Source organism: Parus major, chromosome 1A (assembly GCF_001522545.3).
Source record: "Parus major isolate Abel chromosome 1A, Parus_major1.1, whole genome shotgun sequence".
Classification (NCBI taxonomy): domain Eukaryota; kingdom Metazoa; phylum Chordata; class Aves; order Passeriformes; family Paridae; genus Parus; species Parus major.
Window position 1 is genome coordinate 40,687,773 of NC_031773.1, and position 13,780 is coordinate 40,701,552.

At 43.0% G+C, this 13,780-nt stretch overlaps 1 protein-coding gene across 2 annotated transcripts in view; it reads right to left on the reverse strand.

The window, feature by feature from the left end:
- The window catches only part of KITLG (KIT ligand), a 56,215-nt gene extending 49,555 nt beyond the window's left edge, over nt 1-6,660 (reverse strand). Inside the window, exon 1 of one of the 2 annotated variants that reach the window (XM_015629188.3) lies at nt 6,386-6,660. In XM_015629188.3, the coding sequence (XP_015484674.1) occupies nt 6,386-6,400 (15 nt within the window). In that variant the 5' untranslated portion in view covers nt 6,401-6,660. The remainder of the gene's footprint in view (nt 1-6,385) is intronic. The other variant, XM_015629187.2, reaches the window with a different exon arrangement.
- Between the last annotated feature and the right edge of the window lie 7,120 nt (nt 6,661-13,780).

The following is a 13,780-nucleotide window of genomic DNA, read 5'->3' on the forward strand; positions in this document are numbered from 1 at the left end:
TAAATTAAATTTTTATATCAGTATTGATATAAAAGCAGATATAAAAGGCAGTATCGTGGTATTACACCACAGTCACTGTATGCTTTGCACAGAGTTCATTTTTAATTCATTTGTGTTCATTTGTGTTTTAAACAGAGACAGGTTGCCAGGACATGCACAACTTGGTTTTACAGTCTGACACTGCGAGAATAACTTTTTTCCAAAAGTAATTAGAGGTTCATGTGTTACTAAGCAGAGCAAAGAATCCATCCAGCAATGATGTATCATGCTGCAAACATAAAAGGAAGACATACCTTAGTCTGCTGCTATGAAGCAAGCACGAGTTAATGAGAAAAGTTACAAAACAATGTAATTCATTTAGGAGGAAAGACACTGGCAGGTTATCAGTACAAGTCATCCTGACTCTGCTCATCAAGTACAGAGATTCCAGCAGTACCAAATGTAGAATCTAGGTCCGCAATAAATACACCGCATACACTCAGCATATCTCTAAATCTGTGTTTAGAGTGCTTCTAAAAACTTCTCAAAGTATAGCTAAAGAAGAGATGACAGAGCTAATTGGACTAAATTTATCCTTGGCCTTAACTGTCAGTGAACCGATGTCCCTGAAGCTGATGGTAGCAGAACAAATGAAAGGCAGAAGGCCTGCTAAATAAGACACTGGATAAGGGCTTATTGTCACTAAGACTGTTAAGGTGATTGAAGCCAGGTTCTGTCACATGGGATTGGCCAAGCCACAAGAACAGATATGAGAGACAGACTCATATTTTCAGACTCTGACTTGAAAATGCTTAAATCTTTCTGAATGGAGGTTCAGAGGGTGGCATGATTCACAATCTGTGAATTAGGACTTGTGGTCTGAAATACAGTCTCCCCCACATTCTCAGCTCATGTGTAAGCCACCCTCGAGATTGAACAAATAAACCTTCAACAGAACAGCTTCAACAAGACAAACTAGATAGTCAGAGCCTTCCCAGAGACTTAGGATGCTACCCAAGAAAATATGTGAACGTGTGTCTCTCTTGCTCTAGCGTGCAAGCTTACGTAAATTGTTCTAGATTAGCTTTTCAGACTGGATTGAATCAAGGTTGTTCGCAAGCCCAGAGATAATTGCTTTAGACCATACATCCTTTTGTGACAGCTCAGACTAAACCTGCAGACTTTGCAGAGAATCAGTCTAAGCTGAAGAGTGTAGCCCGCTGCCTGGCCCAACTCCAAGGCTGCCAGGACACAACACCCCTACCAGGCTTCCTAGCCCTGCTGCTCAAAACCAGTGAGAAGCCAATGAAGGTAGAAGAGGACTGAGATACCCAGCTGGACTCCTAGAAGTTCTTCACTGGAACATTAACAAATACATGTGAATGACTGTTACACAGGTACCAAATCACAGGTGGGACAAAGAGTGGCTTTTGTGGCTTGGGTTAAATATGATCTTGAGGGTCCTGAACTTGATCTTCTCCATTGAGCAGGTTTGGCAGCAACAGAGACAAAAAAGAAAAAGAACCAAATACTGCAAGCCCCTAAATACAAATATTCCATAGCATCAGTGAAAGTTTAGGGCTGTGAGGTAAGTGAAAGGTGACCTTTCAGACCTGCTTGAGAGATCCTTCGGAGCACTGACCACTGTGAAGCAGCAATCAGCTATTGGCCCAGCAACAGAGGAGCCTGCACTCAGTCCCCCAAGCCTGCACCACATGGTCTCATTTTTACTGATGCTTCAAGTGGTGATGAAATAGCTCAAAGCTAAGGATTTGCCTCCCCACTTTGCAAAGTGTGCTCCACAGTATGGCTGCAAAGCAGTGAGAACAGTAAGGGACTTCTTCAGGCAGTATCTGAAGTGATAACTTAGACCTGATGCTCTTTTCACCTTGCACCAAAAGTTAAGTCTGCTCCACACAGCAACAATAATGGCAAAATACACACAGAGCAGAAAATTCCTAATGAAATTTAAAATCATTACTGTATCCATCTACCTTGTGTAATTTAAACATGGTTTAAACAGAAACAGCAACCAATCATTTATCCAGTGGTTATTAGATAAGTGTAGGAAATTAGATGACGATTATTTCCTATACTAATATGATCCAAAGTATTCATTAATCTGAACTCCTTAACTGGCTTCTATTCAGACATACAGTAGAATTAATGTCTTCGTTATCATACTATCAATGTCCTCTGATATTATTACATGCTACCAGGTTTAATAAAATAAAATACTTAACACCATTTTTGTTTTCTCATATTTTCATTCACATACTAACAGATGTCTGATACTATTTATATTTATCAATAATTATAACCACCCAGCAAAGAAATCTGTATTTCATGTGTTCCCTGCAGCCAGTTACTTCAGCATGGGTAATATTGACGAAAAGTCAGTTTTCCAGGTTTACATCTGACTGAGAAGGCAATACAAACATGGGCCAAAAAATAAAATTAAAGTGAAGTTCTACCCCTTGCCACTCACCTTACATTCATCCATCTCCTTTTCCCACAAACACATGGAGAAAAACACAACCAAGAAAAAACAAGCGGTTTTACAGTGTGTTTAAAAGGCTGACTAATCTCAGGTTTGGCACACCAAAGACCAGGGCGAGAACAAGCACTTTCGTTTTCATGTCAGCTCCCACAACACTCAAATGGAATTGCGTAGGGAGATTTTTCCTTCCTTTGCTTCTAATAAATGGGTGTTGTGTTTACATACTGCATACTGAGCATTGCCCATCCGAAGCCAAGGGCTGCATCTTGCCAACTCTTAACTTTCATACAATATGGCGATTACATGAGCCAGCATACCATTAAATCACATAACAAAACTTGGAGAATGGCACTGTCAGCTTGCAGAACTGTACCTGAAGGACTGACATGCAGTGCATAAAGGCAAAAACTAGATTTCAGTGCAGTGGCAGAACTGGGTCAGGAGAAGACTGGGTTACTGGCCTCACTTTAAACGACAAAGCCAAGTGCCAAATAGTTCACAGAAATAAAAACTTGCAGGCACATAATAAAAGGAGGTGAAGAAAAGAAATAAATAAAAAGAACACTTAATGTGCCTTGCAAAATGCTCCCCCACCCTTGAATCTTTCAGGTCATCTGCCTTTTATTCTCCATACGACTCTATTCCAGCTGCAGTACTTGCAAACTGGCTTCCCTTGAGCAGAGTCAAACCCAGGGGAACAGAGGAGACCTTAGTCCATTGCTTAACACGAATAGCACATCATGTATCTGGCTCCAGCAAATTCTCCTTTTCTATTTAATGAGCAGCAGATCTATACCTGCCATGAGCTCCAAATGTCTTCCAGTGCCTAGTGTTCAATTTTTTTTGCAGAATAACCAAGAAAGACTGATCAGAAGTCACTATTTCCCTTAAAAGCAAGCTCACACCAAGATATCAGGTATCTGATTTGCATTTCTGATTTATCCTGCTGATATGACACTAGAAGTGCCAATTTGAGTACAAATTCTTTTTCCAGGTACCTGTCCACAATAATTTCTACAGAGGCTTCCACTTTATTGACACAAACATACAGATAGGACAACCTAAGATGGTAATTTAACCACCAACAATAATGCACACATTCAAAGGTAGAAAACTGTGCTGAAATTAAGACCCTTTTAATAGTGCAGTTTCTAAGAGGATGTGCATCTAACTCACTGCAGGAGATCAAGTGCCTGAACCATGTATCTGTGATACCTTATCAGCCTTCAGAGCTACCCCACAGGTGACCCCTCTTTGCAACATGTTTCTTAGTAACTTAATCCTATTTAGACTGTCTTCAAATCACACAAAGAAAAAGCAAATCAGAAAACTGCTAGGTGTTTTTGCAAGATCATATCACACTGGCATCACTCACCCTGTTTTTTCAAACTGTAAAAGGCTGTCCAGGCTTCACTGACATTTGTTGTCATATTAGCATGCAAAAGGACATAAACTCACTTCTGATAATAGTTTTAATTACTAAGTATATAAGCCTACAAATCCTCTGATCCAAGTAATCCCTCAATAAGATTAAATCATGGAAATAGCCTCATTGAAAAAGGATTTGTATGACTGAACCCTAAATGCTTAATCACTTCTTTAAAGAAATCAAGATTTAAAAAGAAAAATCCAGGTGTTGGTATGTTTAGAACAGGGGGGTTATATATCCATCAAACCAGAGTTTCATAAACATCACTTCTAGGACTGACACTGTTGGGGAATGTGCAGTTCCTGTGGTTTCTCAGGTTAAGACTGATTTAAATAAACAGACCAACTTGCTCACGTTGAATCTAGTGCTCAGCACGACTCTTTTCCTTCAGCACTTTCGTTGTAGGTATGACTCAGCTACCCCTTCAGCTACACTAGTTACATATTATCACTGTACAATATAACCTCAAAGATCAAAATCCCTGATTTATTTTAAACATCTAGGTATTACCAAGTGTTTGCTGGGCTCAATGAATGTGTGGTTCTTGCTTTCTGTACTATGTCTATTGCAGAATATTTTATTGTAAGAAATATTAACTTATTTCCTGGTTTTCCAATCTTGTTCTTTTCACTATGACGGTTACCAGTCTAGACAATGACAGAAGCCACAGGAGAGCATATAGATTAAAATTTACTTTAATGTGTCGAGTGCCCCCATGTGCTTAAGTCCTCTTTCTTGTACCCACTTCACTTGTTCTCTCTCTTTGCACAGGGTCTTCATGGTTTTAATGGCAAGTCTTCTTGAAGTATCTCCTGCTCTGATCCCTTTGGAATGAATAATGGTATCACTTTTTTTTTTTTTTTTGCTACTCCTAAAAATATAGGAAACAACCCTTTGGAGAACTTGGAGTCTGTCAGTGCTTCCAAAAAGCAGGAAGCATAACTGCTTGAAGGCTGACAGATGCTTCACCACCATGACAAGAAGCTGTTCCACAGGCTACAGCTTGTGAGCCCCTGAGTCAAGCCATATGGTCCTGAATGCCAAGACTGCCTGTCTTTCCCAGTTTACTGGGAGAGAGGGATTGTTCCTGCTTTGCTCTGAATTTGCAAAAGTAGTCTGTTGACTTTTATAAGTTTACAGTTTAGAGGTAATAAAATGCTTGACTGCTTCCACTCATAAATCCTCATTGGTAAACACATAAACACGGCTCTCAGACTTTAAGAGAGCTTCCACAATTGATAATCTATTCAGCACATCCAAATAATTATGTATACAGGGTCTGAAATATCTTTGTTCAAGGCATCTATAGTAATCTAATGTGATTAACAGCAATGAATATATATTGCTAAAATTCAGAGCTGACAGTTTAGGACAAAACCCCGGTGTACTTCAGCATCACAAAAATTAAGCCTCCAAGTTTTAAGTTCTTAAACATGGGTACATTCTCCAGTGCTTTGGCCAGGTGAAATTTAAATATTTCAGAAAGTGAGTATTTCTAATTCCTCTCATCTCTTGAAAAAATATTTAACTACCAAAAATACTTCGGTAAGTTTTTAATTTTTTTTTTTTAATATGTTTTATGTCTTTTCCAGTGACTGTATTCTGAAGCGTCTTCACTGGTGTGTAGGTGACCCAGCAACTGCCAAGAAACAGACGAAGGCAAAAAGTATCTCGCTTCTAACCCAGAAACGTAGGAGGAGGGAAAAGCCCCCAGCGCAGAGGCAGCGGTGCGCGTGTCCATGCATTGTTCTCTCCCGGAGCAGTCCTGGCTCTCGCTGGGTCTGCCAGGATACAGGGTATCGGCACCTTGCGAAGTCCAGCCTTAAACTTTCTCCCGTTAGAGTTTCCTTGAGCCGCTTCTTGATAAAATTTTCCACTCATGTCTGTCCCTTGCTTCCTTCTAAAAAACGCACAGCATAGTGACCACAATCTCTGCAGAACCTGCAGAAATAATGGCAGGAGCCCCCGCAGCGGCACTGAGCGGCACTTCCCGGCGGGATGCGGGAGGACGAAGGGCGAAACGCCGGGGTTCCCACAGCACCCGCCCGGCGCAGCGCGGCGTGCGGGGAGACACCGGCAACCGCAGCCACTGCACTGCTGCCCGCGATTATTTCACGTTCTCGCACCCCTCAGGGTAACACAGACAACTGATTGACTACGGCAATTTTCCCGAGATCTCCCAAGGCTCGGCCGCCTCTCCGGCCGCTTGCCTGCAACTTTTCCGCGGGCTGCGGACCGCCGAGGGCAAGACCGGGCGGCAATATGTTTGTCCCCTTCACCTCGCTCCCGCAGCCCGTTTCCCGGCGGCAGCGGCTCCCACCCCCGGCGGGTACCCCCACCTCTCTCTCGGACAGCCCGGGAGCCGCCGCCCCCGCTGACCCGCACTCCCCGCCCGGCGGCCAACCCGGCCCGCGCCCCCTCCGCGCCGGCGGCCCCCGGGCAGGTGGGTGCCCCCGCCGCCGCCCGGCCGCACTCACTTGTGCCTTCTTCATAAGGAACGGCAGCGCTGCAGTCCAGCCCAGCCGGCCGTGTGCAAACTCCCTTCAGCGGAACTGTAGCTCCAGCATAATGCAGCAGCCGATAGTCCACGCATTGGGGTTGCCCACGGCGAGCCCCGCGCTGCCTCCGCCTGTCCCGCCGCCGCTCCGCGCGTCCCGCTGCGCCCCCTCCCCACGGCCTGAGCGTCCGCTCTCACTGAAGCCACCGCCGGCCCCCGGCCAGGTCTTTTATATCTCCGATCTGCCTCCAACAGCGGCGGCGGCGGCAGCCCAGGCAGGACACGCCTTTCCCCTCCCTCCCGCCCTCCCGGAGGACCGGGAGCCCAGGCAGACCCTGCGGGGCGGGGGAAACCCGAGTTAACTTGGGGGAAGTTGGAGGCAGGAACAAGCCGAGCCTGCCCCTCGCCAGCGCCGGAGGGGAGCGGGGCGGCGGGCGGGCCGCCGGTGGGGAGCGGCGGGCGGGGATGCGGAGAGAGAGGGGTGTGGGCATGGGGGCGGGGGGCGCCGGGTACCGGCCCCGGGGCGCCGGCTGCAGAGCGCTCCTCCCGCCCGGTGCCCGGGACAGGCGATCCCGCCGGCGATCCACCCAGCGGGGCGAGGGTCTCCGGCCCTGCCCGCGGTGGGCTCTGGCAGCGTGCGGGGAAGCCGCCCGCCGCCGCGGCATTTGAGGTCAGCCAGGCTGCGGGCGCCGAGCCAAGCCCTTGGGTTGGGTCCCCTCACCCACGCTGGCGAAAAGCGGGGTGGCCCCCGGCTGAAGCCGCCGCCGGGCGCCGCCTGGGCCCGCGGCGGGGCGGGCAGCGGGCTCGGAGGCTGGCGGGGCTCCCGGCCGGTGCCCGGTGTTCCCAGCGCAGCAGCCGCGGCGGCGGCGCGCACGGCCGGGGTGGCAGCCCCGGCTTTGCCCTTGCCATTCCAGGGCTGCTTTCCCATACTCGGTGAATGCAAGTTAAACACTGGGATAAGCATTAGAGCTGGAGCTTAGAAACTCCTTTTACCTGCTCCAGACACAGAAAAATTGTTGAGCAGTGCCTCCTAACGCTTCTGCAAAGGTGATCCTGCAGGTCTTTTCACATGCTATTACAATTTGCATCCCGTGTAAATAATGCATTAGTGTTGGGTGTAGAAAAGCGACTTATTGCTTGGAGTCTTCTGGCCAATCCATCCCAGCAGTAGCCGCAGAATTTGAGTCCTCTTTAGAGAAGGCAGCTCCCGAGGTTAATATGGATTAAATTTTGGGTGTGAATTAAATGGAATGTAGAGCAGTTTATGGAACTAGTATCTCCTGAAACAGCCATACTAGGTGAAAACTTAAAGAATATTAAAATGAAGAAAGAATAGTCAGCCCCAGTCAATGGTCATTTCCTAAAGGATATTAGGTATGTTCAGAGTGTACACTAAGAGATTTCATTGGAAAAATCAGTCTAATTTTCACCTAGAATTAATCATAAGTTTTTTAAAGACTAGATTTCTGCCAAAGTAAAGGAGAGATCTTCAGGTACAGAAAGGTTTTGACCTCATCCCTAACTTTGCTATATATTTGGAGTTCATCAGCTAAACATCTAATATAATTTTGAAGATAAACATCTAATATAATTTTTCTTCTGCATCCAATCCAGAAAAATGGATCAATAATTTTATTTTACAGCATGACAATACTGATAGATTCGTTCCCTTTTTGTTGTTTTTTTTTTTCTGCATTTCATAATAATTACTGAGCTGAATTTGTCAGACTTTTATATGCATATATTAATAACATCTTCCTCTAAAGCAGTAGACAAGCAGTGAAAGGGAGGAAGCCTGTAACAACAAAAGAAATCAAGGACCTCATTCACTGAAAGGACAGTTTGTGTATCATCTAACAGTGATCAACCAAAGCTGCTTTCACTGTCTACATATTTAGCAAATAGGGCCAGGAAATTAAAATGTTATGGCATATTTCCTCCTTAGAACAGATGACCAGTTTAGTCTCCTGGGGAGAGGGCCTGGAAAATCTGAAAGAGCAGTCTGTCGCAGCACTTACCTATCTTATGGAAAACACTTCTGGTCTTTCTCTGTGTTGAACTCTATCACAGTTCACCATTAGTCACGACAGGAAAACTTTAGTGGACACTCTGTATGCAGTTATCTTACTGGTAGTTCTGCAGAGACAACAACACTCTTGGGCACAATTAAATTTCTTTACCACCCTGGCATCATGCACCTTTTCTCTCCATCCCCAATCTGACTTACTGAACCTGCCCTTGTGTTTAATGCCCAGCTATAGAGGAGTAGTGACCTTTTCATCTCTTCCTTTTGCATTGGCAATTTTCAAGTGCATTATTGTTGACACTATCCTTCCTCAGTTTGGTTTGGGAAGACTTTTCTATGAAAATCAGAACTTAATAGTTTAAAGCCATTAATATCTTATGTCTGTATCCCATAAGAAAGCATGGTTTAATTAGTCTTGCTCAACAGAGTCAGAAAACCAACTTTTGATTTCCCAGGTGACAACTGATTAGCCATGGACCGTTAGAGTACTGACTGCTAGCTTTCCAAAGCACAACTGCAAACCATGTTCAGTCTTCTATGGCCTACCTTATTTGCATTTCTGGATGCTTGGAGGTGAACACAGGCCCTGTCATAGTTTTGTGAAAACCTGTTCCTTCACAGGGAAGATATGGAAAAGAACATTAGTTATCCCAGCTCTTCTCAGGATTTAGTTCCACCCATTTGGCAGGATTGTCCTCACCAGGAATACTGTTCAGCCTGTATGGAAATACCAGCAACTGAAAATTAAGCCTTTCCAGACTAACATGAATAAAAAGGCTTCACCATCTTTGCCAGCTGAGAAATGGCTCTTAAATGTTTTTTTTATTCTGGAATTTTATAGAATATCTGTTGTGCTTTCCGTAGTTTCAGCTGTGTGAAGAATATCTGCACTTACTCTGTTGATAGCTTGGCTGCTGGCTGGAACAGCTGGAATTTGGGAATATGTAGGATCACATCCAGCCTCAGCCACTGAGATTGCTGGATTTAAAAGGGTTCTGTGTCAGCTTGGAAAATTGAAAAAAATTCTCCTATGAAACCATTTAAGCTGTGAAGGCAAGCACCAGTGTGTTCGTATTAGAAAGATATCACGCTAATCCCGTCTAATCGGTTACAGACTGAGCCTGTGAGCGCTTTGCTGGCACAGAGACCTGGCCTGTAGCATCAGCTCAGTTAAATCCCCTCTCACCAGCCTTTTTTAAGGACATAGAGTACCAAGTACACACATTCCTAACCTACTTCAGACACACAGAATTTAAAAAATTGTATTTAAAACTGAGGTATGTAGAGCCAAAAAACTCAAAAGATGGCCTCGGCCTTCTTTAGGTTTTATTTACAGAAGGACATGATTGTAGAGGAATGACTTTCTACAGAAAAGACAAACCTTGCAAGCTTGCAAGATTTACAGTAAATTTTTGGCTATGAGGAAGAACACTGGGATACCTGTCTCCTTGAGAGGTCCTTATCTTTGATACCACAAAATGTTCCAGGTGTTAGTCTATGATTGTGAACTTGTGCATTTTTATTTCAAAGCACAAACACAACCAATATTTAATATTCCATGAAAGTACATATTTTGAATTTTTAATTGAGCCTTATGCTCAACAGTTACCAAAGGGACTGTTAGTTTCTTCCAAGCATCATACATCTTTTGTGCTGTGTACAATTATAATATATTACAGGGGGAATTTCTGCAGTTATTCAATATCATTGGTCAGTGAGTAAACAAATGACTCAATCAATACTTAGTCCATGAGGACATGCACACCACCACAGAGCCACTTTCTATTTCATTCAGCACAAGAACAAAGGATTCAGGTGTATTTTTTTTATTCACATGACCTGCCTCTAAAGATTGATTTGCAAGAAGCAGTTTCCATGGAACTGATTCTTCATAATATATTAGCACAGACTTGGATTTTAAAGATAATGAAGTTATTATATGGTAAAATCATAGTTCATTTAGCAGAGTATCTGGCAGACCAGCTGTAAGGACTTAAAAGAGCACAGTTGCCTGTCTCAAACACTGCTAGGGCCACAGAAGGACTTTGTCATGAGATAAGCACAGGATGAAGCAACTGGATGGCACTAACTCCAGGTCTGGTGGAGGCAAGACCCTGGTAAACACTTCCAGACAAAAATTCCCACTGTGGCAAACTGTGTAAAGAGGCAAGTGCTCCTACACATATCACCAGCCAAAGATCACCCCAAGTTACGGGACAGATGGCATCTGTGACCACCACCAACCACTGAAGCTCCCCTGAATCTGCCTCCATGGATGCTTGGAATTTAGACTGTAAATTAAGCCACCACAGGGAACTTGAGATAAGCAAAAGATGGGTTTATCTCAGATCTAGGGGGAGGTTAGCAGGCTGGGGGAGAAGAATCTATCACTGATAACGGACGTAAGGAATGCAGAACTTACAGACCACAAGGAAAGCCAACACAGCAGCTGTGCTGAAATCAGCTCAGACTGGCTAAAAGTTAATTTTGGCAGAGGGAGATAGCGATCACAGACTCACAACCCATCAACCCAAGAAACCCACTAACTCAGAAAAAAGTCTGAACATGGGACTAAATAACTTTAGGAGTGAGAGAATAATTTAACCAATAGAACGAGAGAGCTTTGTAGCCAATGAGTATTAATTCCTTTGCTTGTTAAAACATATAAATAGTGAAGTTTTGAATGACCTCAGAATCCCCTCCACTGAGAAGCCCAGAGTAAAGAAGGACAAATAGAAACACTTGTTGGATTCATTGGTGGTGATTATCTTCTGCTTGAACTGTCTCTCTCTTACATCCATTGATAAATAAAATCTGTATTAATGACTTTGGCATATGTTCTCATTTGTACCTTAATTCAGGCAGGGGCATCTCTCATTAATCAGATCTTAACACCAGCTGGGGGAAAAATGCAATATTCTGGATGAACAGAGATATCTCCAAAGGAAAAAAAAAAATTGGATTGAAATTCAATTATTTATTGAAATGACAGAATGAGTATCTCAGTATCTCATTATGATGCATCTCCAAAACCTATCGAAATGAAAAAAGAAGAAACAAGCAGTACATCATAGGAGTGGAGCCAGGGATCTTCAAACTATTAGAAATCTGTTCAAGAAGTGCCAGTAAAGGAGGCTGGAGTTATATGATTGTGTGAGATTTATTTTCCCAGAGGCAGATATGGAGACAAGCAGGTAGAATAAGCTAGAGGTTAGTCTTTGTTATCAGTAGAAGGAAGGTGGTCTTTGTTTATTTGAGAATGATCCTGGTCTGAAGTAGTGATGGAGAGAAGGAATGATGGATTTTTATTGAAAGTTTAAAAGTGCCTTTGTCTATTGGTGTCTTTACTGGTTTAGTTCCCAGTAAAATGACAGTTTAATTAGCATGCAAAGGATACTCTGTTTTACTATGAGAACTCTTTGGCAAGGAAGACAATCCCAAAATAGGAAGTTGTACTGATGCTGTTAAAAGTCAATCAGAGTCTGTAAAAATATAGCTGTAGATGCTAAAAAGTAATCATTACCTGACTTACAGGAAATCTTATTTCTACTATTCTTGCAGTATGCCACAGTTTTAGCCTCTGAAGGTCTCACTGGTATGGGTGAATTCTCAGCTAACAAAAAAATGGTACTTGGAGAACAAAACCTGGGAAAAGCTGATGCTGCTGAAGTTTTGTGATCCTTGGCAATCCCCTTTTGGCTTCTGATGACCCTCATGATGTTCACAGATGTTAGCATAAATGTGAAGCTCCTTGAAATTCTCGTAAAATTTTGCAGCCACTAAAGTTCCAAGAAGATCAGAGGACAGCAGCATTTCAAATATTTTTTTGGTCTTAACTCCCAGGGTTTTCTTCACATGTCTGCCAAGAGGGGTCTGAATCTGGGATTGCACTAAGAAACACTGTGTTTTCTTTTGAAGAATTATTTATATGTGTGCTCCTGAAAGGTCAGGGAGACTGATGGCATGCCTCTGTTTTCTTCTATTGGGGGGCAGGGAGGTTGCAGGAATAAATGGTGCCCATACAACTCTGATTCTTTGCATTCAAAAAAAGACTGGAATATCCCTGGGGATGGACAGGTCATCTGTTTTCCAAGCCTCCAGGCTGGAAACACCATGCTGTGGTAGTTGTTAGTGGTTATGTTCAACAGTGTTCAGCAAGGCTCAGTTTACCAGAGTACAATCAACACCTTTTTTCTTTATCTGAAATGAAGGAATACCCAGCCCACAAGGACAATTTGCTCTTCCTTGCCGAGTTTTTTTGTGTTTGGTTTGGTTGGAGTGTTGGAGAGCAGTGCTCACATCTCTGATCAGCAGATGCAGTTATGAGCCCTAACTATGAAGAATATTCTCTTGCTGAAGTTTACCAGCCATCTGCTGTGGGATGTCCCTAGAGATGTTGAATGAAAAAAGAGCAGTTATTGTATTCTACAGATAGCAATTCCTTCAGAGTGCTGTAGTTAATATGACTACAGCTCATGCTTCCAAGGAGCATATCCAAGGACAATGTAAAACACTCTGCCTACAGCAATTGAAAAAACTTATAGTTACTGTATTAATAATCATTATTTCCCCAACATTCACATGATTTTTCACTTCCCTGACATTTTGCTCATTTTTCAGTTTGGGAGGAAAAGAAGATAATTATGCACTACAATCACCAAGCCAGGCAATATTGGAGATAGGCAGATTCAAGCTGATACATCCCCTTGAACAACTACAGTGCAACCAGGTGTTTATTACAGGACAGGACCACTGCTAAATTAATTATGCATTAATTATGCATTAATTATGGTTATGCAAGCACAAAAAAAGTGTTACTTTGCTTGTACAATTCTTTTTCCAAAGAAAATAACAGTTTATTATTTGTACCATAATTAAGTAGAGCCTTCTTTTATTCACATATTGATTCCAGTAATTTGGAAGTGATAAATGTATGAGAAATAAATATCACTGTTCCTAGATTTGCTGCCTACATCTCTTGATTTGCATTAGTCTGTCTCATCCTAGTCACAGTAATTACAACCCTAGGGAGTTTCACAATAAAACGGGTTCATTTGGAAACAAAATGCTGTGTAAGTGGTAGCAGATATAAATATTCCCTGTTTACAAGGAAAATCGAGACTTTCCTCTTTAATGAAAAATTGACATATTTTTTTCAGAAAATGTTTTTAGTCTTAAGGAAGGGAGAGGTACAATATCAGGTGCAGTGACTTCACAGCCATATTATGTCATCCCTTTTCTCTTTATTTTATAAAGTCGGGTTGTGTTAGGACTGTAGCAAGGATTAAAACATAGGAGTCGAAGGACTTCCTAGGCTGAGATACATGCCATCAAGAAGAACTGTATTAT